We start from the raw sequence: 26,341 nt of genomic DNA, 5'->3' as shown, positions 1-26,341 counted from the left end.
TCCGTGGTGTCCTCTCATTGAAGTCTATTCTTGTTTAATGTTTTCCTTATTGTAGATTTGTCAACAAAAAAGGTTAGCATGTGCCAGAGATTTCTGCAAGTGTTTAGCTGACACTCTAGGATTCTTCTTCACCTCATTGAGCATTCTGCGCTGTGCTCTTGCAGTCATCTTTACAGGACGACCACGCCTAGGGAGTGTAGCAACAGTGCTGAACTTTCTCCATTTGTAGACAATCTGTCTTACCGTGGACACATGGACATCAAGGCTTTTAGATATACTTTTGTAGCCCTTTCCAGCTTTATGTAAGTCAACAATTCTTGATCGCAGGTCTTCTGAGAGCTCTTTTGTGCGAGGCATGGTTCACATCAGACAACGCTTCTTCAGAACAGCAAACTCAAAACTGGTGTGTGTTTTTTATTGGACAGGCCAGCTTTAATCAACACATCCAATCTCATCACATTGATTGGACCCCAGGTTGGCTGACTCCTGGCTCCAATTAGCTCTTGGAGAAGCCTAGGGTTTCACATACTTTTTCCACCCTGCACTATGAATGTTTACATGTTGTGTTCAATAAAAACATGAAAACGTATAATGTTTGTGCGGTATTAGTTTAAGCAGACAGTGTTTCTCTATTGTTGTGACTTAGATGAAGATCAGAACACATTTTATGACCAATTTATGAAGAAATCCAAGTAAGCCCAAAGGGTTCACATACTTTTTCTTTCAACTCTATATGGCGTTTTGGGTCACTTCCGGTCATGCGCAGGTTTGAATGTTTAACGCGGAATGGTTTTTGGTTTGCTCGAGTGCTGGAGCGTATCTGAATGCAGCCGGTTTAAAGCACGCATTGCCGTTTGGTCAGATGAAGGTAACCTGATATCGTGTGTTACTGGAGGGTAAGCTGGAATAAATGTTTGGTTGCTGTTTGTTCCTAGTGAGTGCCTTGAAGGGTTTTCTCGCTCCAGTATCTTTAATGTTAACCTACCTAATCTACTGCCTATTACACGTAACTCTGAGAATGACTGGGGTAAAAAATTAATTCAGAATTTGACTGCTTTGTTATTGCTTGAGATTTTAATATTCATGTAGACTAGATTGAAAACAACACTGCAAAATAAATCTTAAATGTTTTAAACACTTTTGATCTGATCCAGCATGTCCACGGTCCCACACATAATCGTGGACACACTCTGGATCTGCTCATTATCAAAGGTCTAAACATTTCATCCACTATTATTAGAGATGTGGCGCTGTATGATCATTTCTGTATTTTCTTTGATATATCAATCAGTCCTGCCACTGAAGATAGACCCGTCTCTGTAAAAAACAGATTCATAAATTAGAGCTATTTATGAATGCTATGTTTTTGTCACCAAATATATCTGCAGACTCAAAAGCTTTAATACAAAAGTTAAAAATGCTATCGACGCCATTGCTCCAGCAAAGGTCAAGGCGATAACTGGCAGGCGTAAAGCACCCTGGAGAAACACACCAGCAGTTCTAGCTGTCTGACTACAAACCAATATCAAATCTTTTTTATTTAGGCAAGATCATTGAAAAGGTTGTCTTCAATCAGCTGACAAAATTCTTGAACTCAAATGGCTACTTGGACAATTATCAGTCCGTCAGCATCACAGCACAGAGACAGTTCTCAAAGACAATAAATGATATTCGATTGAATTCTGATTCAGGCAAAATCTACAAGGTTAGATCACACCATACTACTACATAAGCTGGAATAGTGGGTAGCGCTTTCTGGGTTGGTACTTAAATGGTTAGGGTCATTCCTTAAAGGGAGAGGTTACTATGTGAACATAAGCAACCATAAATCTGACTGGACACCCAGGACTTGTGGTTTTCCACAGGGCTCAATTCTTGCTCCGCTCCTCTTCAATTTGTATATGCTCCCACTTGGCCAAATAATGAAAAAGTACCGAATTCCTGCCACAGCTATGCAGATGACACTCTACATAGCCCTCTCGCCCAATGACTACAGGCTTATTGACACTCTTTGCCAGTGCATTGAAGGAAGTTTTGTCAAATCCAGCTGTTAATTTCATCAGTTAAATAAAAACAAAAAATGAAGTCTTGGTTTTTAGTTACAAGGATGAAACTAATTTTAATAGTTAAACACATACCTTTATTTAAGAGGTCTAAAGATACAAAGTAAGGGAAAAAATATTGGTGTAATTTTAGAGTCTGACCTTAGATTCAGCAGTAATGTCAAAGCAATAAGCACATCAGCATACTACCATGTCAGAAACATGGATGAGATGTTTTGTCTCAAACCAAGATTTAGAGAAACTAGTATATGCTAATAGACGTCTAACCTTAGCCCAAGAATAGACAATTACACAGCTATTGGACGGCTACATATTTACATCTAATAGACGTCTAACCATAGCCCAAGAATAGACTAGTCATCAGTTAGACCGCTATTAAACGACTACATATATACGTCTAATAGACAGTCAATACAGGTCTAGGCTAAAACGAGGCTGAATTTGGGCTGTCAGTGAAAATCTAATAGACGTCTAACCACAGCCCAAGAATAGACCAATCATCAATTACACAGCTAGTGAAGGACTACATATACGTGTGATAGACAACAAAATGAGGCTAAAGGATTCTTTTCACTCAAATATAACAGGTTCTCATAAATGACAATCATCCAAACAAATTAAATATAAAGGATTTATTTAGAAAAATAATATTAACAACTTATACAAACATAAAAATGATCAAATACAATATTTAATTTTATTAAACAAATCAATTGTTGCCTTTATTCCCATACCAACCACCCCCTGCTCTCCCTGGTGCCTGTTTAAAATGGCCAGAAATGGCTTTTTTTTTTTCTAATTCTGTTCCCGATGGAAAATTGGTCATCACTGCGTCTGCCAAACGAGAAAAAGAAAAAAAATTGCACAAGAAAAGCTTTGTTTACAATCATCTTTTAACTAATTACAGTAATTGTGACAGTCATTCACTTTTTCTTGGATGCACACTAGCTGGCCAATATAGAGTTAAGATACATGTATATGATTTCCAATGGAATATAGATTGATACTATATAATTTATATCAATATTATTAATAGATTTGTATTAATAATTTAACATTTTTGCCTGCATAATGGTGATGCACTAATTATATATATATATATATATATACCCACACACACACACAATTACACATATATTAGGGGTGTAACGATTCATGTGTTGAACTGTTCGGTACGAGGCTTTCGGTCTGATTTTCAGTACGGATTTTCAAACCATTTTACCTGCTGGCAAATGCAATGTAAGTGGAACGAAACTGAGCTACTTGTTATTGTGTTGTGGACCGTTTACCCATACATGCCAACCCTCCCGATTTTTCCGGGAGACTCCCGAATTTCAAAGCCCCTCCCGAAAATCTCCCGGGCCGAACTTTCTCCCGAATCTCTCCCGATTTCCACCCGGACAACAATATTGCTACATCCGTCACTGGGCGCCGTTTCATATGAGGCGCGGAAGTTGACAAAAGTAAAGCGAATGCCAAGAGAGGGAGACAACGCGCGCGAGGGGAAGTGAAGGCGTGCGAGAGGGAGTGAATTCGCGCGAACGGGGGCGAATACGCGCGAGAGGGAGCGAGTGTGCACGAGAAAGAACGAGTGTGCACGAGGAGCAAATGCGCGTGAGAGGGAGAGTCAAATGAGTGAGAGTGTGCGCGCGCGCAAATTACCAAATTATAGAAACATTACTTTATTGTTTGATAAATTGTTCGAGATAAATCAAATTGTTTAGTTTTTGAGGTTTTATTTATTTTAGTATACGACCAGTGTTGGATAAGTTACTCTGAAAAAGTAATTAATTACTAGTTACTCATTACATATTCAATAGTGTAATTAGATTACTGTCCAAATTACTCTGTCCAAAAAGTATTTAGTTACTCATTACAAATTACTTTCTATATCAGGGCTATTCAAATCTTACCCTGGAGGGCCGGAGCACTGCAGAGTTTAGATCCAACCCTGATCAAACTTGCACACCTGTGATTTTCTAGCGATACTGAACAGCTTGATTAGCTTGCTCAGGTGTGTTTGATCAGGGCTGGAGCAAAACTCTGCAGTGCTCCGGCCCTCCAGGGTAAGATTTGAGGAGCCCTGTTCTATATCCTACATCAACCTTGATTAGTTAAGTGATTAAAGGATAGACATGAAACGGCTTATTTAATTCATTCAAATAAATAATATTATTAACTGACCAAATGTGAGAATTATACATTAAAGCACAGATTTTAAAGTAAGACTTAGAATTTTGATGTCAATTACACTATTGCACACGGATGTATCTCACAAAGTATTTAGTTTAATTACATCAAAAGTAACTTTAATTAAATTACAGTTACTAATTACTTAGTAACTAGTTACACCCAACACTGTATACAACAGTGTTCCTCCATTAACCTATGACAATGCTCCATGCTGCGCACATACCCAACACATGATTTTTTTACTCAAAATGGGCTAAATTAGTCGGTCTGACTAGGCGCTAAATCGTGACTACGGACAGCCTAGAACGTGAAAGAAATTAAACTAAAGCTTGCAATCACTGTTGACTTTGATTGCATGGAATTTCATACATCTGGTAAGTTATCTTATAAGTTATTTTGGTCAAAATGACATGTATCCAAATTCAAAGTTATTTTGGCCTGTGGGCTGCGGGCTATATCGGGTATAACCTCCCACATAACAATTTTGTGTTGGCCCAGCTCCGGCCCACACCAATACTTTTCCCTCGGCCCACATACAACATTGAATGACGGCCCTAGGGTGGCCCAGATCCAAATTACAGACCATGACCAGATATGGGGCCGCAACTGGTCCGAGCCTCCGCCAATTAATAAGCCATAACTGGCCCTGAACTGGCCCAGAGTAGGTTTTAATACTGGGTGCCGTATCGTAGCCAGAAGTAAACCAGATCAATGCTGGCTTTTAAAAAGAGACCCCCAAATTTAGCCATAGTACAGCCTATGATTGCCAAAATCATGTGAAAAAATAACTTCCAATACCTGAATTGTTTTTCAATAACCTTTTTTTATTTACAAATAAAAATAAAGTGAACACATTGTGTTGAACATATTTTTATGTAAAACGGAAACCTTTAGACTTTAAATGAACAGTACCTTAACACTTGAAAAAATGAAACCGAATACGGACTAAATGAAAACGTTATAAACCAAAGAAAGACAAAATTAAACTTTATAAACAACATAACACATAACTGCGTGTGTGCACATGAAAAGGAAATGAATGTATTTCGTATGTGTTCGCACGCATAAGCTATTGAGGCTCTAAATGAGAGGCACAGCTATTTATCATCTCCTTTCTCTTCAGCCGTTCTCTTCTTCCTCCATCCCAATCCGGAGCAAGCTGAAGCCATCTCTGGATATGACCGTTTTTTTTGTTAGGGAATTTTTCTCACCGCAGCTGAAAGACATACATAATTATTAAATATAGTTTTGGTAATTTAAAAAAAAAAATTCAGTTCATCGTTTAAAAAATGTTTAAGTGTGGAAACTATGGTGTAAATAAAATAACGGATAATGCACATTAAGCAAATGCAATAAAAGGTGTAACAATTTTTTATTCATATTATTTAAATACTTTAAACAATCCCTAATGTACTTTTTTAGATAAAAATTAAAATGAACATAACCTATAAACAGCATTATTTAATCTTAAGAAATAATTAGAGGGATTAATCCGCCTGTAGTTGTTCCAAGCATGTATACATTTCTTTGTTCTGTTGAACAGAAAGAGAGATATTTTGGAATAATGTTAGCAACCAGCTGTTCTGAAGCACCATTGACTGACATAGTAGGAAAAATGTAAAATGTAATCAAAAGTTCCCCAGAACTGTTTGTTTTCCTACATTACTCAAAATATCTTCTTTTGTGTTCAACAGAACCAAAAAATGAAATGTTTTTCCTACTACGGTGCTTCAGAACTGTTAGTTGTTAACATTATTCCAAAATATCTCTCTTTGTGTTCAACCGAATAAAGACATTTATACATGTTTGAAACAACTAGAGGGTGAGTAAATCAGACAGAACTTTCATTTTAAATGTCCATTACAATTTGTGACCCTGTCTGTGAAATCTAATTCTGAGAGAATGAGTATCAAAGTGTGATTTCAGTCATTCATTTCAATATGATTTAGATCTTTGACATGGCCATAGTCAGTCAATATTTAATGCATCAACATTATATTTTCACATAATGTTATGTACATTATGTTATGATTTTAGGTCCAAAACAACTTCAGCTGGGTTTTCAAAGGCAGGGTCACATGTTTTAGAAAAACAATTTAAAAGGATTAATGCAATTTATACACAATTAGTACAGAGCACAGTGCTCTTGATTATTGATGATATTAAGCAGAAGAGCTGCAAATAAGTTTTTTATTGAAAACTTATTAAAATCCATATAAAACCAAGCACACAATCTCATATTTATTAAATATATTTTTTAGAGATATAAATATACACTTACAAGTGTCAAGAAAAAGTTGAGGATTTAGTGGTCCTTTTGGGTCATGGCCAATGTTCCTCCTCTGAAATGGGTCAGCAGCTTATCTGTAGCTGGACTGGAGGAGTTCGGTCTCGCTGATGGTGGATTGGAGGACTTCTGCCAAATTAATTCAAAAATTAGGTCAAATATTAAGTGAATAATCCCATGTCAAAGATGTATATCATAAAGATGGAAACAAATTTTAAAGCTCATATTATCTAAGAAGTAGATTTTCATTAACAGTTTAGCCATTCCAGAATATAATGTGTTTAAGTATCCCTAATTAGTGATGTCTAAAACAATAAAGGACATTAATGAGTGCCATTCACTTGTATATAACATGCAGACACTTGAGCAGTTACAAATTAAGAGATTTATACATTTATAATCAGATACATTTTGAAATTATTGTATGTGTTATTTGATGTGAATACATTTTTAAATGAATATGTATCATGATTATATTGTATAAATCCTGACAAACAAGTAATACATTTTTAAACTATATAGTAAAACAAAGGTTAAACGTTTTAAATCAATACATTTAGTTGTTCCAAATGCCCCTATGCAGGCTGATTATCTTAATATTTGTAAGCATAAATAATAGAAAAACATTGATCCTGTTGCATATTAAAATATCAGATGCAAAACCCTCTAAGAAATCCTCAGTCAACCTACGTTACTCAAATTATTTTGCTTCAAACCCCACTAAATAACACACTCTGGCTCTGAAAATACACGGAGGAGTCTGATAAAATTACTCATTTAAGAAAATTGTTCCAATTAACAACAACAGCACCGACCACACTTACCTAAAAACAGCCGTTGAAGAAGAGACGAGAAGAATCCTGGGCGGGAATATAGTTTTCGAATCCAAAGTATCCCGTGAACCTGACTCAAATCAACCAATCAGATGACGCGAGAAGCTGTCGTGATCATGTAAATCGCGCCAAAACAATTAACCAGCCAATGGATGAACTGATCCAGATGCAAACTGGTTGAAAACTTGGTGGGAGGAGTCGGAGTTCTGCGCACGCGCATAGACTGCACATTTGATTTAATTGCCAACCGCCACCGATTCGTCTGAGGTAAGCAATGTGTTTTGAGTTTAAACAGTTCCTTATACTAAAATATAAAATAAGAACCAACTTGTTGTTCTTATACTGTTCTGGGTTTTGAAACGTTCTTGCATTATAATCTTGTAATTTATTGTCGTGATAGCACACGGTCTGTCTGATGTGGAAAATGTTGAAAGGCCACATGCAGCATCGATAAAGTGTAAAGCATAATTTAAGGTAGGCGTTTGGCTATTTCAATGCTCGAGGTAGATGCGATGGTTTATTACAGCGAATAGCAAACAATTACTAAATCTTACTAAAACTTACAACAACACATGAGCTCATATATGTAAATAAAACGTTTATTTGTTAAAAAGCAGCAAAAAGTAAGTAATGAAATAAGAACAAAAAATAATTAGAACAGAGACAAATGATGTAAACAGTATGTTATATCTAGATCTGAAAGTTATTTAAGCGTTCATTAGTTGAACTTTATATTCACTGTAATTAAATGTACAGACTGCTATAAACGGAGGCAGTCACTGTTGTGCTTAACATATGTCTTTTGAGTGTTGTTGAATTCTTATAATTTCTGACTGTGATTGAATGTAAAAAACATTATTGTTCTTATCTAATCTTTAATGGTTTCAGGTTGTGTCTGAACATCCCCTTTATCAGAGTGTTCTGGTGCACTTGCTTTGCATGCCGTGCTTTTCCTGTACCACTGTAGGTGAGGAAGATATTAAAAATCCTTCAAATGCTAATGTTGTTTGGCCAACAACCCTCTGACACGGTTGTGTGTTTCAAAAGTTTTTTTTAGCACATGTGCTGTGTATAAATGTTCTAATCTGTTAACATGGCTGCTGAAAAACAATATGTGACTACAGGAACTATTGGAATTCAAATTATTAGAAGCTTATGTTAACAGATGTCCCAATGTGTGTACCGTGATGTCATAAACAACTAGTTGTTCAGTTTTGTTCCATACACACTGATTGGATATTTTATTCAGGTGGAATATTTTACAAAGAGAATTGTTGTGTTGTTGTACAATAAATTGAATATTATTGCCACATGAGTTTGTGAGTGAATGGATTTGTAATGGGTATGAATTGTTTGATTTTTCTTGCAGGTCTTTTTTTTTCTGTGAGACCCAGCTGAAGATATCAAGAGCTCAGATGTTGGCCTACAGTTCATTACACTGACTTCTTTGATGTTCCCTGAAAGACTGACTACTACCATTTCATTAAGCTAAACCGTGAACCTGTGACAGTTTGTGGAGTTTGAATTTAAAGTCACACATGTCTATCAATAAATTGAATGTTTTGTCATGAGCTGCTGTTTTCTATTTGTCTTTCACAACATCACTTTTACCTTTTCAAAGTCTTGCAGTTTGTGTTTACATTGTGTTAGCATATTTTTTTATTGGCTCAATGTTTGTTATACAAAGTAAAAAATTTTTTTTGCTATTAAACATATTTTTGTGGGCGTATTATTCATTGTTATGTGTATTTCACAAATATACTTATATATTTGCTATTTATATATTTGCTCCAAAATTAGATTTATTTTCAAGTGTTGGTTTATTTTGATTTAGGCCATAAAACTAAAAAGTACAATAAAATGTGAAAACATAATAAAAACTTTTCTCTTTATTTAAATCGTTAACTCATTTTGAAATTATTTTGATTATGATATTTCACTTCACTGATACCTTATTAACCTATTCTGTAACTGATACCTTAAATATAGCTCAGCACACTGCTATACTGCAAGCTTGTTCCCTGCTGAAAAACAATAGAACCTAAAAAAATTCTTAAGGTTTCCATTAAAATACCATCATGAACCAATAGCCTTTTCTATTAAAACCACAATCTATGTACCCTACGAAAATAATTAGTTGTATGACAAAGCATTAAATAGACAAAAATATGTGCAAGTGTTTTTTAAGGCCAGGTTACTTTAAAAAAGAATCAGCCTGAAGTACTTTTAATAGACAGAGTGCTGCTTTACTTGATATTTCAACATTTTAGTAGAACAGGCTGAGCGGAGTTAACCAAATCTGCCTGTAACCTGTTGCCAAAATGTACAAGGTAAAACATGTTTAAATGTAACCGTGCAATAATTGTGAATTACACAATGTCAAATGTGGCCTACAATCGCTAGACTGATCTGGGCCACAGACCTAATATCAACAATTGGTCCAACACCTCCATCCACAATCGGCCCAATTATTGTTTGCCGTCATGGATCCAGTACCATCACTGCCGCACATGGCCCACACTCGGCTGACTTGTTGCATGCCAGTGCCAGCAGTGCGCCAGCAGTGCCATTCTGAGGCCACATTCGGGCCGAGTCTGTCTGCTATGTGGGCTAGACGGCGAAATGACGGCTAGTGCTTGCTGGGAAGCTGCTTTCAGTATCTTTTTCTGTCATCTCTGGTGGAGTTCATAGGTAAACTAAAGTAACCTCTATGAATTTCTCCATACATCTGCTTAATAGAGCTTATGCTTATGCTTTCGCTGTCCCCTTACCGGTAAATACCTATTTAACACTTTAAAGTAAAAAAAGCATATGATGGTTGCTGTCACTTAACTTCTATTTGTCTAACGTTCTTGAAATTAAAAACCTCTCTCTGGATAATTCGTTGATCAGGCTCATCATCCATAAACACATTTCAGAAGCCTGAGGGATATGACAGCGTACGGACGGATATGAAAGGTGAGCCGCATCATTATCCTGCAGCTCGCGTCTGGAACAGACATATGTGAAAAGAGCGCAGTACGGGAATCACAAGAATGTAAAGCTCTCACTAAATCCTTGGTGTTTCGAGTCTGACGTCATCACACAATCGTATTTTTGGCAAGTTTAACAATCATAAATAGTTATTGATGGTTAGAGGTAGGGTAAAGGTTTCATATGACTTGAAACAAGAAGGATTTAGTCAAAACCAACAAGGCACGCACACGGATCTGACTCAAAACACCAATGATTTAGTGACAGCCAGCAGGTAAACCGTAGGCGATTGGGTTTCCGGAGGTCATCCTCGGTAGTGTTCGGGGGGAACGATGGGTGAGGTGCACCTGTTCGGGATTCCCGTAGAACAGAACGTAACACTTTAGACAGGGTGCCCAGAATAGATACCGGTGTCGTCACAACAACTTGACTCTTCTCAGGATGTCGTATTTTACCGCTTAATCTTAGACGTTATGCTTGTATGTAGCCTATTGGATAAAAAAGCAGGGCATCTTGAGCTTGACGCTTCACGGCAGGGAGAACCGTGCCATGCCGTGCTACAAAATGACACATATATGTTTCTGATAATTCTTCCGCAAATTTTATTATAGATTTGTTTTATATTATTTAAATCTCCTCAGTAGCAAGTTTGATGTATCTCTTAGTTAGGGATTCACTTTAATCCTGTTGCTACAATATTTTAAACTCTAAAGTTAATCTAGATTTACAGTAAAATTAAAACCTGGATCAATTGATAACTTGAATATAAACCTAATTTGCTTATTGTTTGAGTGAAAGACGTAGGCTACTTAATTTTTTTCTCTGTGATATTTTGTTTACTGCATTCACATTAAAATGTAAGAGCAATATTGTATAGCGACAAGACGATAAAAAATAACTGATACGTTTTTGTATAGCGTGTTTTATATTGGTTGTGGATAAATTTAAATGCGAGATCTGGAAACGTGATCTAAATTTAGCGGGATCCGTCGGGTCGGGACGAATATCATTCAAATCAGATAGCCGGTGAACAGGTGAATTTTCAGTTGGAGTGGAATACAATTTAACAGGCTCGTGATGGTCGAAAAAACAGACCCGCGCAGACCTCTAGTTTACAATTTGGTGCAATAGGTTTAAATTAAGTCAAGGTTTATTTAATTCTAATCCTTGTTGGTGCAACCCACACTAAATCTATGTTAATCATCAATAACCCGCATCATTCTCTAACTCGTCTGGTGTTTTGATAAGAAATCTGGTTGCTCCTGCAGCAATTTGAAATTTAAATATTCTAGATGTCTATATGACGTCTGACTGCAGAGCAAACTATGTATTGTGGATGTCTTGCAGATGTAAACGCAAACGTCAAATAGATGCAAGCCAGAAGATTGTAAGCCATCAGGGTACTTGGCCCCTCTCTGTATATTGTAAATCCTAGATCCGCCAGTGTTCTAACAGTCAGACAAAATATAATATAATGTTGGCATTTAGTAAAATTAGCTGCAAATACAGTGGCTTACACTGTCCGTCTCACTTAATAGTTCCAAACTGTCAGCCTGTTTGAATGCGTTTAAGAGCTCCATAAACCACGCGACCGCAAGATCAGGGTGCGTATCAAGATGACGGCCCTCTCTTTACCCCCCCCCCCACCTGCAACTGGCATATCTTGCCATCCATTGGCAGGCTAGTTGTAATAATCTGAACAAGCATCATTTCTTTAGGAATTTAAAACCGCTCATAGCTCTCAAAATCGTGGGAACACACTACGGATGCAACTTCTTCCAACCACCACATGGATATTTGCTTATTCTTAACGTTCGTATAGGTCATTGTTTTGTGTAAGAAACTAGTCTCACTACAACCCAAGATAAATTTTCAATTTTTATTAAGCTTTTTGGATAGTTTATTTTTCCAGTGTTAACCATAATTGTTTACTTTGTAATTTTTGCATAACTCTTATAAGGCTAATTAAGAGTGTTGTTGCTATGGTTTCAGGCCAACCTGCATAGCAATTGGAAGACAAAAGGGGCTGGACACTGATCCATTAGCAAGGATAAGCAATACATGAGATTACTTCATTTGTTGGCACAAAATTGTCTGCATTTTCCATCTTAATGTCGTCTGCTTTTCTTTCAAAATGTTGTATTTTCATTTTTAATAAACATGGTTTGAATATTAAAAAGAAAATAAGCTGTTTTGTGTAAATGTTAGAGACTTTGGAAACTTTTGAATTTCCAAGCGGATGGCAGGTTGAAAATACTTCAGAGTCCCTCTGAAAGTCTGAAGGTCTAATAGGCTGAATGGAATAACATTCCCTGCCCAGATCCAAAGAGTAAACTTTAGAGGAAAAGTGGGGGAGACCACTGAAATGGCTGCAACAAAATGGCTACCTTAGGGAATGAGGCAAAGTACAGCTGGTTACCACTTTACTATGAATGAATTTAACTAGAATTCAGAAGCATCATATTTTAGAGGTATACAGTATATTTTCCCCAACCCATAGCAAAGGCAACTATGAAAAAGAGCAGCTTGATAAACCCAAGAATTGACATTTGTAATGAAACCATGTTTTTGTACTTCATTACACAAACATTATCACTTAAACCTGGATTGTTACAGACCAGAAGCATTGTAGAGTAATTTAGTTTTCCTTCCAATTTGTCATTCTCTTAAAATTCAAAAGGTTGAATAATTTCCTACAAATTCAGCAAAACTGCAGCAGACCAGAAAGAGGCCACCACTATAAACAGTTAGGTGTTTACCACATGTTTGTGTTCACATGGGTTACAAAAACCATCTCCAAATCCTTTCCAATTTGTAGAACAACTTTAAAGGAAGGAAACATGATACATCAGGGGTCAGAATTCACATCCAAATGGTTCAAATGAGAGACAATATTAAGGGGTCCAGGAAGTTGTAACAACCATTGACAGACATTTCAGAAACGTTTGGGTCCCCATGGAGATGATTTTGCAGCAGCCACAGGTGTTCCAAAACTGGGAAATTCCTCAGAGCTGCTCATATCTGGAGCCTGCAGTCAAAAAGTAAAAATAGGTAAAATTCAACAATCCAGAGTTATATTTGGAATTAAACCCTTTGCATCTTTTTAACAGGCAAAAAGCAAGCTCTATTGGATTTTTTACTTCTAAAATATAGAACTCTCTCTCAAACTAGCTATAAGAATAAGGCAAGAAATTGTTTACCTTTTCATTACCAGTGGTCCAAGGAGCCTCCCTCACAACAAAGCCTTTGGATGGGCCACGAGGTTCTTCCACACTGGAAGCAGAACTACCAGAAGGCTTCATATAAGCCATTTTGGCTTCATTTTCAACCACATCGGAAATCTGAAAACAAAGATTTTACAAAAATAAAATAAAATAAAAATCTCTATCTTGCGCTAAATGGCAGCAAAATCTCACATATTCCTCCTCCAGGTTAAGAAGGTGATCAATGGCTTCATCCACCCTCTCTGGACGACCCGTCACAGTCACTAAATTGGGATCTGAAGCTCCATTCTGAGGGAACCGAACATCAACCTGGAAAACAGAAAAAGATTGGATTCTTCCTGTCCCTCATTTATGACACGTTTCAACCACAGGAACTTCCCCTGTAACTCAGGGCTTCATGGCAGTACTCTGCGCGTTTCCACCGCAGGAACAGGATAAAAAAATTCTGGGTAAAAATTTCCCCCCAGAATGTTCCCTCATACTTTTCAGGAACATTCGGGGTTGGGACTGACACTGAACATGCTGATTGGTTGATGCAGCATTTAGATTACGTAGAGTCAAGCAAAGCATGTAGATGAAAATCCTGCAACCTTTAGCCAAAAAATGTAAATGGCTCCCTGCCCTAAAAAAGTTAAATTAACTTTGCTAGTCCCACCATTTTACCACAATTATGTCATATTAAAAGATATAATAATTTCAAAGTAACAAAAAAACTGCATATGTTATAACAGCATTGTCAGATGAACCAACTATATATACGAACAACGTTCACACTATTTTAAGGTCAAATTCCTGCTATTAACAAACCATTGACTACGAATTTTGTCTCCAACTCATAATTTGGTGCTTATTAATAGTTAGTATGATAGTTGTAAGGTTTGGGTAATGACCAGGATTATGGATGTAGAATATGCTCATGCAGAATATGTGCTTTTTGTTAATGATGAGAATTGGTCCCTAAAGTACTAAAGAGTTCCCGGCACACCTTTACCTACTCACCTTAAATTCATCCATTATCTTTCGAATGCCCTTGCCACGTGCCCCTATTATGCGAGCATGGACCCTGCTGTCCAGGGTGATGTCCTCAGAGATCATTTCATCCAGTTCATTCACTATAGCCTGAATAGCATCACGTGCTGCAATTGCGTTTTGCTCATAACCAGATATAGTAATCTGATCCTATTGAAGACATTTAAAAATAAGTTAATCGCAATAAAAGTATGATTTTTGGCCTTTTCATTTGTTGCTTTTAGGCTTCAGTTCATTACCTGGTTTTCATCATTTTTTTCTGGAAACTGAATGTTGACCTCATGCTCATTGCGGATTTGGGTAATTATGGCACCCTTACGTCCAATAATTTTGGGATGATACTTTGGATCCACAGTGATGGTCAGCTTGAAGCTCCTGAGAGCCTGTTGATCATAAATGCAAACCGTTAAAAAGATGCAATCCACAACTTTTACAGGTTAAAAGAAAGTTCTGAACACTGATATTTTTTATGTCTTTGCTCCGTTGACTTCTATGGCCTTTGTTTGAAAGCAGAGGACCCAGCTACTGTATCATGTGTGTGGATGCTGCTGCTGGTGGTGCATTGTCTGTTCTTACAAGAGTCACTTAGGTGTGTTTTTAGCGCCATCTAACAGCGAGGTTGCGAATTGCAACCAACTGCTCACTCCACCCTTTCAAAGCACTACGGAGGCTGAGAGAGGATTTAGACTAGGGCTGGGCAATATACCGTGCAATTCTTATGCTCTGTTTCTCAATGAATTACGTTAATACCACCACATCCGAAAGACAAAGGGTGCTCGAATGCAGAAACTCAGAAAATCGAAAACAGAAGAACGATTAGTACCAGGCTTCATTTTGTAGGGTCTTTTTATACCTCTTAACACAGTTATTTATATAAGATCGCATTTCTGTCAATAGATCCTCCAAAAAAACTACACATTGGTCCTATAAATTGACATCTAGATGGCTGCATTAGAAGTTAACTAGTGATACACAATAAATCGAAAATAAACTGCACATCATTTGGTGGTTGTCTGCAATTTATTATGCACAGCTTGTCAGTGAAATCAGTTAGATGCTGTTGCATCTGAAAGCCAGAGGGTGCTCTTACGCAGACTCCAAATATGCCCTGCAGAAATACCATAACACGTTGTTCCAGGAAATGCCTTTCGATCATCATGAAAGTACCCGAGGAGGCTTGAAGAACAAAGTATATTTAAAATAAAATGCTTGACGGGTGTTGCTTTTTCAATTCAAACGCACATTATAAGAGACTCTCGCAGCTTTTAGATTGAGCAGCATTTCCTACTTATCACAGAGCTGTGCTTCACAAACTGCACATTAAAAATAATCGCAGCCTTTGCTTAATGGCAATTTAACAATTAAAGCAGGGCTTGACATTAAGCATTGTCATGTGGTTGTCCTTCGGCCAAGTAAATTTTTCATTCAATTGTCCGTGTACAAAAATTAATTATGATAAATACATTTTTTTTGTCTTTGCACATCATAATTTAAATCAGAAATAAATATAAATTTCATTTGGATTAGTTAAAATGCTTAGAAGCAACCTTGACCAGTGTCTGCTTTGGCTGCCTGACTTTGGTTATAGGCCTACTGTCTGTGACTGCTATAAAACAAAGGCAAGTAGTAATTATTATTAGTGTTAAGTCTGTAAGTTAACTTTTTTGTACAAAGCAATGGTGCTAGAGAGGTTTAAAGTTTGGTAGCACAGGCAGAAATGTGCAAGTGATGTTCATTATGAATAGGCAGATAAATGACAAAAGACATTAATGTTACATACAGATGGATAAATTAGGGTCATATTTTTAGATTCCCTAAATTTGTTTGAACTTATTACTACTACATACTATTAGAACTAAATATTAAGTGTTTTTCCTTTTTTACTAAACAATAGTGGTATATTTATATTTACTAAAGTAAACTGCAGTAAAATTCTTAATATATTGTTTTGGAACTGCACTATAGAATACAGTGTTTTGAAAATTTAAGTGGCCTTGATGTAAATTGATAATGCAAATACTATAGTATTTTTGTCTGAGTGTTCAAATTAACAGGATTTATTTTAATGGGTCTTCTGGAAGACGCTGGTAGCAAATAAACAATAAAACGATCGTAAAATAAAGTCTCAGATTAACTCTGGAGATGAAGTTCATGTGTTCATATCCTCATACAGTGCAGACGCAGATAAATCCTTGACTTTCACTCGTGTTGTATGTTAAACTGTGCACATAATTCACTCAGACGACATTTAAATAACCGGATTCTTCGTCCGCATGAACATTGATTATGGTCACACACAAACAAGCACAACTACGACAAACACGCATCTGTTTAATGGATATACTCTTATTATTCTACATATGTTGCGCTGTTTCTTTACAAGTAACTTGCCCATACAACATTCACTTGTCCCGGACAAGTGAGAGAGAATTTGACTTGCCCGACTGGACAAGCGGATAAGCGTTAATGTCAAGCCCTGATTTTCATGAAATGTCCCCTTAAAGACTAATGCACTGATGGCTTTTCCACTGAACATGTAAGACATCAGTAACACATTTTATTTTAATACATTCCTATTTGGTAAGAACAAAGCAGCGGATATTACTACTCCATATGCAATTCCTTAAGACATACAGTAGGTACTCAACCAAGCACTCTCTTCTGTATCAAAGTTACAAGAACTTAAATCTACAGTCACTAATAATTATTTTTAATACTAGTCATAAATACATAATTTCATTTAACAAGGGTTTACATTTTAAATTTGCTCTATGCATTTAATCAATGCTTTATTCGAAATTAATCTTTTCAATATGTAAGGAGTGTTTTCATTTAATGCGTGGTTGTATGCAGAGCTTTAATGTTTGTATTCGCTCAGTCTTTTCTGCAAATTGAGAAATACAGCGAGTGAGATCAGAGAGCCTGTGCAAAACTTTCCCCGTGTTGCTCGTGTGCATTGCGTTGAGTGTCATTCATTAAATAATGGCAAAACAAACTCTAACATGATTAAGTTTTATTACCAAATGTGCTCTATAATGTTGTTGGATTATCAGCATATGGTAATATGGAATAACTACCACTGCCTGCAAACACCACTAGGTTTCTTCGATGTTAACCCTAGATTAAGTTATGCAATAATAAACATATGCACATGTTGCACTTTAAATGCCTTTTAATATTCATCTCTTTGTTACTCCTCACACAACCTCCATCAACCCCCACCTCCTACTGCAGGAAGACGTCACCCTATAACACTTCAAAGAAAACTCAAGGTGTCTTATATTCATATTTATGAAATGTAAACAGGGATTTTTACTTTATGAAGTGCTGTATTGATCAAGATATGAAAACATTTAAATGTTTGTCATTTAAACTAGAGGTCAATACAGGGTTTTAATATGTAAAACGTAATAAAATATTCAATTATTTTAATACGTAATTGAGGAGCATTACAATTATAAAAAGCATATTTTGGCAAAGATGTTTCGTTTATGTTTGGAGTTATGTTTCTTATCAGTGTTACGTCTTACGTTTATTTGTCACACTGCAGGGGAAACATTAATTCTAAACTCTGCTCTTTCAGAAAGCGAGACATTCACACCTCTCCCAGTTCCCATCCCCGTCAACTGAGAAGTGGAATCTGCTTTTGAAAGCTTGTAGCCTACTGACACGGAGAGAATTAAAACATTTCAATGCATGTCATCTAAATGCAGGTCAATACACTAATTCATCAAACTTTTATTTAATAACAATGGAACAGCAAAATATTTTAGCAAATATGATGTTTTTTCGTTGACATTTTCACAGGGCCTCTGTTCTAGGTCATTAATAATCATTTTGGTTACATTTCCGCCTAATGCAGTTTACTTTCTCCTGTCCACGTTCATTTATAATTATAAAAACAATGATAGTGTCCCTTTTGACGCTTTGTATTGATTATATCTGATTTAGCTGCTTCTCACAGTACTTACGACTTCTCTGAGTAAGCCTTGGACTACCAATGGGTCCTCATCGGTTTAGAAGATGGACACGCTAACGAGGAGGCTATGCGCCGCTATGGGCATACTGTAATAGTTGGTGCAAACTGCCCACTCCTGCGTGATCAATGTGATGGTTTTCACAGATGCACATTTTTGTGTAAAATAATCACTGATGGAAATCTGTGTAAAGAGCTTAAAATAAAAAACAATTGTACACTTTAATGTAACTAATATTACATTAAAGGTTCTGCCCGCATTGGCTTAAAACGCGCTGTTATGGAAACCATTCGCAGGGGATGGGCGGGACTGTGTGTACTGACCCAAACACAGAACTTACAGAGTGTGGTTGTAGCTGCTATGATGCTGCTCAGATAGCAGCGTCAGTAGAATTCGTCCAGTTAAGAGTTGTGATGGTTGTGATGGTTGAGATGATTGATCAATGTGATGGTTTTCACAGATGCACATTTTTGTGTAAAATAATCACTGATGGAAATCTGTGTAAAGAGCTTAAAATAAAAAACAATTGTACACTTTAATGTAACTAATATTACATTAAAGGTTCTGCCCGCATTGGCTTAAAACGCGCTGTTATGCGTTCAAAATGTTTACCGTTTTGTTTTACTTTGTGATATGTGTATGACTGTATAATTTAAAAAGCCTAAAATGTTCTTATTTTGTTTATCTAAAATTTGCGTCACCTGCTGCTCCTGTTGCCTGGTGACAGCAGCAGGACACGGAGACATTTTTACTTTTTTAAATTACTGAGGTTTTTTTGAGATATTACATTTTATGTGGATTAAGACAGTCCAATTGTATATTAAATAACCAACCTTATAAATGTGAAACAATAATGCACCAATAATGTTAATTAACTTTTTTCTCAAGGCTCCTCGTTTGGCTGGTATGCGCAATTGTATGTTACTAGTGTCGTAAATAATGTCGCTGTATAAGCTTTCCCATGGTAGCGCAATACATGGGAATTTGTTGACTAAACTGCTGAAACCGGCAAATGCAGAAAAGTTGTTTGGAAACCATTCGCAGGGGATGGGCGGGACTGTGTGTACTGACCCAAACACAGAACTTACAGAGTGTGGTTGTAGCTGCTATGATGCTGCTCAGATAGCAGCGTCAGTAGAATTCGTCCAGTTAAGAGTTGTGATGGTTGTGATGGTTGAGATGATTGAGAGAGTTGATCAATGTGATTATTTTACACAAAAATGTGCATCTGTGAAAACCATCACTGATGGAAATCTGTGTAAAGAGCTTAAAATAAAAAACAATTGTACACTTTAATGTAACTAATATTACATTAAAGGTTCTGCCCGCATTGGCTTAAAACGCGCTGTTATGGAAACCATTCGCAGGGGATGGGCGGGACTGTGTGTACTGACCCAAACACAGAACTTACAGAGTGTGGTTGTAGCTGCTATGATGCTGCTCAGATAGCAGCGTCAGTAGAATTCGTCCAGTTAAGAGTTGTGATGGTTGTGATGGTTGAGATGATTGATCAATGTGATGGTTTTCACAGATGCACATTTTTGTGTAAAATAATCACTGATGGAAATCTGTGTAAAGAGCTTAAAATAAAAAACAATTGTACACTTTAATGTAACTAATATTACATTAAAGGTTCTGCCCGCATTGGCTTAAAACGCGCTGTTATGCGTTCAAAATGTTTACCGTTTTGTTTTACTTTGTGATATGTGTATGACTGTATAATTTAAAAAGCCTAAAATGTTCTTATTTTGTTTATCTAAAATTTGCGTCACCTGCTGCTCCTGTTGCCTGGTGACAGCAGCAGGACACGGAGACATTTTTACTTTTTTAAATTACTGAGGTTTTTTTGAGATATTACATTTTATGTGGATTAAGACAGTCCAATTGTATATTAAATAACCAACCTTATAAATGTGAAACAATAATGCACCAATAATGTTAATTAACTTTTTTCTCAAGGCTCCTCGTTTGGCTGGTATGCGCAATTGTATGTTACTAGTGTCGTAAATAATGTCGCTGTATAAGCTTTCCCATGGTAGCGCAATACATGGGAATTTGTTGACTAAACTGCTGAAACCGGCAAATGCAGAAAAGTTGTTTGGAAACCATTCGCAGGGGATGGGCGGGACTGTGTGTACTGACCCAAACACAGAACTTACAGAGTGTGGTTGTAGCTGCTATGATGCTGCTCAGATAGCAGCGTCAGTAGAATTCGTCCAGTTAAGAGTTGTGATGGTTGTGATGGTTGAGATGATTGAGAGAGTTGATCAATGTGATTATTTTACACAAAAATGTGCATCTGTGAAAACCATCACTGATGGAAATCTGTGTAAAGAGCTTAAAATAAAAAACAATTGTACACTTTAATGTAACTAATATTACATTAAAGGTTCTGCCCGCATTGGCTTAAAACGCGCTGTTATGCGTTCAAAATGTTTACCGTTTTGTTTTGCTCTGTGGTGGAAATAAGATTATCCTTAAATAAAGATACATGTATTATAAAAACGTACCTGCAAATAGGGAGGTATTAAATGGTTGTTATGGAACTTTTTAAAAAAAATCAAACATTTCAACAGTTTGCTCGTATTGGGACAGAAAAGACAGTGCATGGTTATTTTTTGTTATAATAGTGCATATGCAGTTGCTTTAGACTGAATCATTAGAAAAAAAATCATAATGATCAGAGGTTCATATAAGGATCTTTTTTTTCTGACAATGATTACTTTACTATGATCCTGCATTTGGTAAAATTCTCCGCCTATATCGCTTTTTTATATTTAAACATGAATAGATTCAATGGAATAACCTCCTGTCATGTAATAATGAATTTCACCGTTTAAAAGTACATGTTGTTAAGAACTGAAGGCACAAACTCTCCTGGCGGAAATTTCGCGAAGTAGTTTCACATGTAAATGTATTTAACTGCCGTCCTTCCACAAAGGCAGCACTCAACGCTACAGTGGAGAGCATACTGGTTGACTACCTACTGTAGGCACTGCCTTGTAGGACATACTTTTTAAGTGTCATGTTTATGTACCATGTGGTGATCACACACTAGCAATACAATTTCATTCATCTGCACAGGAGCAGTGTAAAAAAAGTAAAACCCACATATAGAAAATAAAAGCAATTTTCTTTTCAACCAGAGATAACGAGAGGCAAAAGCACCAGATTAGAGCCTTTAATCCCAGAATAATGCAGGTTAACTACTAGCAGTGAGACTGTTTAAACTCACCCGATCCTCCTGCTCCGCCTGTAGCTCTTTGACACGCTCAAGAAGACCCTCTTTAGCACGGTCAAGGAGAGAGGCCAGGCCAGCAACGGAGATAATGTCAGACTGTAACTCAGGAGCAGGCACTTGAATATTAACCTGAGGAAAAAGGCATTATTCAGTTTACAGAAGGACAGTTAGAGAAATTGAACAAGATAATTAATGAACAAGCCCCCAATGCAATGAAAATTTATAACAAAAAAAAAAACAATCTACTTTTTGCTAAAAAACACTAACAAAAAACAACATTTAATTGCAAGCAGCAATTACAGGTCAAGCCCTACAATGGCACCAAGGGATATACATGAGATCTTGTCAGATCATGAATGTTTGAAAATCAGCCTTAAAACCATAGATGAAAGCACTAAAAACCTCAAAGAAATTGCTTAACTTTTGACCACTAGGCATCCCTGTGATAAAATGAATGTGAGGATGAACAAGATGTTCTACTGATGTTGTATACAAAATTCTGTGTCTATTATAAAGTATAGCAAAGATACAGCCCTATGATCCTTTGGCATGCTCACCTTCAGATTCATTGAGCTATACGAGAACTGTTCGATCTAACAAAAAGCTTTTATTAACAGTGTGTACAGTGTCTGTAGATGCTGTATATTAATATTTTTTTCAAATCGTACAAATTATTTGGAGCTGTTTGAAAAGTATGACTGTATAATTTAAAAAGCCTAAAATGTTCTTATTTTGTTTATCTAAAATTTGCGTCACCTGCTGCTCCTGTTGCCTGGTGACAGCAGCAGGACACGGAGACATTTTTACTTTTTTAAATTACTGAGGTTTTTTTGAGATATACAATTGGACTGTCTTAATCCACATAAAATGTATTATTAAATAACCAACCTTATAAATGTGAAACAATAATGCACCAATAATGTTAATTAACTTTTTTCTCAAGGCTCCTCGTTTGGCTGGTATGCGCAATTGTATGTTACTAGTGTCGTAAATAATGTCGCTGTATAAGCTTTCCCATGGTAGCGCAATACATGGGAATTTGTTGACTAAACTGCTGAAACCGGCAAATGCAGAAAAGTTGTTTGGAAACCATTCGCAGGGGATGGGCGGGACTGTGTGTACTGACCCAAACACAGAACTTACAGAGTGTGGTTGTAGCTGCTATGATGCTGCTCAGATAGCAGCGTCAGTAGAATTCGTCCAGTTAAGAGTTGTAATACCACTGAAATAATTTTAGAGATATTATTTTAAGGTAAAAAATAAAAAAAAGTGTTGCTTTAATAAACAGCATTATGTATAATAATAAAACACTGACAGGGACCATTTTTGCGAATTAGATACTTTTATTTAACTAAAGTTTTGAAAGATTATTTAAAAAAAATTCACCTGTTACAGGCACGCAATAAATGTCAGGATAGCCTAAGCTACGAAGGATACATTCATTTTATCTTTAAAAACCTGCTGAAATATGGATGCATTTTGAGGCTGCATTTGAAGCAACCTTTAACTTGGGACAGCCTTACCAGACTTCAGTCGCGCTGCTGTGACAATCAGTCTGAAAAAATGAAGACTTCGAAGAACGCAGCCCCAAAATTAGGACACAGGTAATTTGATTAGCGCTAAACTTGTGAAAGTTACTTCTAAGTTTGTGTACAATATGCTAAACCAACAGATTAAATGACCAACCTCAAATTCATCCATCATCTTGCGGATTCCACTTCCTTTCTGGCCAATGATGTAGCGATGAAGCTCGAAAGGCACTTCTACCTCAATGGTCACAGGAACCAAAGCCTATAGACCCATTCAACACACAGCAATTGACAAAATGCACCAAGTATACAGAAAATGTATTTTTGATTGAGGCAAACAACCCAGACCTTCAGAGCCTCAACAGCAGCTTCACACCTCTCTTTACGCCCAGAGAGCACAATGATGTCACATTTCCTTGGGGCAGAAGGATCGACCGGCTCTTTAACCTCTCCGTTGGCCTCTCCATTCTCCTGAACTGAAGCATCAGTTGAAGAAGCTGATTAAACAGAAAGTCAAAGATTTGATGCAAATATCCACCAATATACAAAGCACTTAATTTATTAGAGCACCTGTCATAAAGAGAAAACACAACTGTTTAAGAAATCTGTCAAAACTTGTTTAACCCTTATACAGTCTTCTTTTGGGGTGTACGCTCATGGTCTATGGCAGGGCTAGTCAGCACTTTAACATTTCAAATCAGTGGAGAGACTTTGAGAACAGTGTGCTTCAAGAAATGCGCGTCCTGAGACGCTAAGTCTTTGAAAGTCCAAAAACGCTGCTACATTCAATACGAAAGTATTTCCCGCGGCTCATAACCATTGACGTCTTCTAAAGCGATTTGATCAGTCGGTCCAAGAAATGTAATGTTATAATCGCAAATCCACAAGGACAGTCTGTTTGCTCACGCAATCGGTCGCATTCTTTTTACCCTTGAAAGTAAATCAAAGGAAGTACTACACTACCTGAACTTGTCTCATTAGGATATAACATTATAATTTTTTTTAGTACTGCATTCATATCAGTATAATATAAACAGCCGTTTTTATGTTAAGAATCTGTTGAATCATCAGTCTATAAAAAAAAAGTTCGAAAAAAACGTGTTATGGATGACAAAAAAAGGACATGAATTTTGGGAGAAGATAAACTATAGGATTTCTGTAAATTAAAACGAACAATCCAGAAGCAATAATACCCAATGAATGGAGAAGGGATGCCTCTTTATAGACATTAAATGGACACATGAAAATTAATATGTAGCGTTATGGATGTGACAATATGTAGCGTTATGGATGCTCTTACCTGACTATACAAACTCGCAAAGCTTTGTTTAACTTTTAGTGCATGATTTTTCAGAGATCTCGCATAGATTTTAACATTTGGTGGTTCAAAAATCCGAGTTTAGAATGAACGTTGCAAGACGTCGTAATACTGATAAGGACTATAACACCAAACATAAACGAAACATCTTTGCCAAAATATGCTTTTTATTATCGTTATGCTCCTAATTTACGTAACATTCGATTATTTTAATATTACATTATACATATTGAAACACTGTAATGACCTCTCGTTTAAATGACAAACAAATTAAATGTTTTTAATACAGCACTTTGAAATGAAAACTGGGATTTTTACATTTATAATAAATTTTTAAGTATGCAACTTCTCAAGACACCTCGAGTTTATGCTGAAGTGTTATAGGGTGATTTCATCCTGCAGTAGTAGGTGCGGGTTGATGGATGTATAAACTTCACTACGATTTGTTTCTCCTGGGTGATCAACAACATGTATGTTGGAGGGCTTAACTTTCCCAGAGCAATGCAAGCAAGTTTTTAAAAGTAATGTGCTCTAGAAATTTATCACTAACATGGTCAGGGAGCGTTTGCTGTTCACGGACGACTGTTTGAAATACTCTCACGGTACTTTGATGTCATATGCCAATAGATATGCAAAGTGCGGCAAACACACCAAAATACATTGATGTAGCGTCAAAAAAAATTAGGGATTGCCGCATCGGTCACGTGAGAGCTGTGTCATGAAACCAAGACGTCAGCTGACTGCATATGATACACATATGAGCTTTCCCCTTTGCATAAGGTGTCTACCTTACTACTGCTTGTTGGATTGTTGTCCCTGTATTTTTTAAGTTAATGTATTGAGTGCACTGTTTGCTGCTTAACATGTGTACCATTTTAGCGCTGGTCAAGCACCTTTCTCTAGATTTTGAGCTCTCGTACAGTTCTGTCGATTGGCCCATTAGTGAGATGTGCCGAACAACCGCAAGTGCAGCTTCTTGCTATGGGGAGCATTATGCTTTTTGTTCTCAAGAATTTAAACATATGGTCACACTAACTCTTGACTCAGTCTCTGTATGAGCTCATCTGTGAGGGTTCACGTGGGTGACTAATGTCTGCTCGCGACAGAGAATGTGCACTGCATTTATTCTCGTAAGGTATGCAGGTGCAGTGATAACAGTATCGACCAGGTGTCATGTCCAGTGTCCGATATTTTACGCTTCCTGCAGCACAGGCTGGATAACCGGGACATCCCGTCCACATGGAAGTTTGTGGCTGCTATCGACTAGTTTCATTCCCCAGTTGATGGGCAATCAATTGGTAGGCACACACTGGTGGTCAGATCTCTAAGGTGAGCAAGGAGACTGTTTCCCCGCAATCTCCTTTGGTGCCACCGTGGGACTTGCCGTTAGTGCTGAAGGTTCTCACTCTTCCCCAGTTCTAGCCTTTGGAAGCAGTTTCCATAAGGGAGCCCTCTCTAAAAGCCGTTCTCCTTCTCGCCCTTGCTTCGGCTAAGTGCAGAAGGGATTTAAAGGCTCTCTTGGTCAGTGGTGATTGCTTTCGATAATGAACCAGCGACTGCAGGGTCACTCTCCGGCCGAAATCGGGTTATGTGCCAAAGTTTCCATCCACCATTTTTAGAACGCAGGTCATTTCCTTACTCATTTGTCTTCCAAGCATCGGCAGTCTGACCAGC

General features: G+C 37.0%; 1 protein-coding gene and 1 long non-coding RNA gene across 4 annotated transcripts in view; both read right to left on the bottom strand.

The window, feature by feature from the left end:
- Positions 1 to 5,059: 5,059 nt before the first annotated feature.
- LOC130425123 (uncharacterized) lies at positions 5,060 to 7,633 on the bottom strand. 2 transcript variants are annotated; one of them, XR_008907033.1, is made up of 3 exons: positions 7,368 to 7,633; positions 6,538 to 6,672; positions 5,060 to 5,472 (listed from the first exon to the last, which is right to left on the bottom strand). It is a non-coding gene; the product is annotated as an uncharacterized LOC130425123 (long non-coding RNA). The 2 variants fall into 2 exon arrangements; XR_008907034.1 differs by lacking the exon at positions 7,368 to 7,633 and having other exon boundaries at positions 6,538 to 6,788.
- A 4,581-nt stretch (positions 7,634 to 12,214) lies between these two features.
- The window catches only part of hdlbpa (high density lipoprotein binding protein a), a 55,726-nt gene continuing 41,599 nt past the window's right edge, over positions 12,215 to 26,341 (bottom strand). For both annotated transcript variants that reach the window (XM_056751189.1, XM_056751190.1), the window contains exons 21-28: positions 23,698 to 23,846; positions 23,507 to 23,611; positions 21,815 to 21,949; positions 14,842 to 14,985; positions 14,573 to 14,752; positions 13,766 to 13,882; positions 13,550 to 13,690; positions 12,215 to 13,377 (exon numbers count right to left, since the gene is read on the bottom strand). In XM_056751189.1, coding sequence (XP_056607167.1) covers positions 13,285 to 13,377; positions 13,550 to 13,690; positions 13,766 to 13,882; positions 14,573 to 14,752; positions 14,842 to 14,985; positions 21,815 to 21,949; positions 23,507 to 23,611; positions 23,698 to 23,846 — 1,064 coding nt within the window. In that variant the 3' untranslated portion in view covers positions 12,215 to 13,284. The remainder of the gene's footprint in view (positions 13,378 to 13,549; positions 13,691 to 13,765; positions 13,883 to 14,572; positions 14,753 to 14,841; positions 14,986 to 21,814; positions 21,950 to 23,506; positions 23,612 to 23,697; positions 23,847 to 26,341) is intronic.

This window comes from Triplophysa dalaica, chromosome 6 (assembly GCF_015846415.1).
Source record: "Triplophysa dalaica isolate WHDGS20190420 chromosome 6, ASM1584641v1, whole genome shotgun sequence".
NCBI lineage: Eukaryota > Metazoa > Chordata > Actinopteri > Cypriniformes > Nemacheilidae > Triplophysa > Triplophysa dalaica.
The sequence above is the reverse complement of the archived record's forward strand: the minus strand, read 5'-3'. Positions and strand labels throughout refer to the sequence as shown.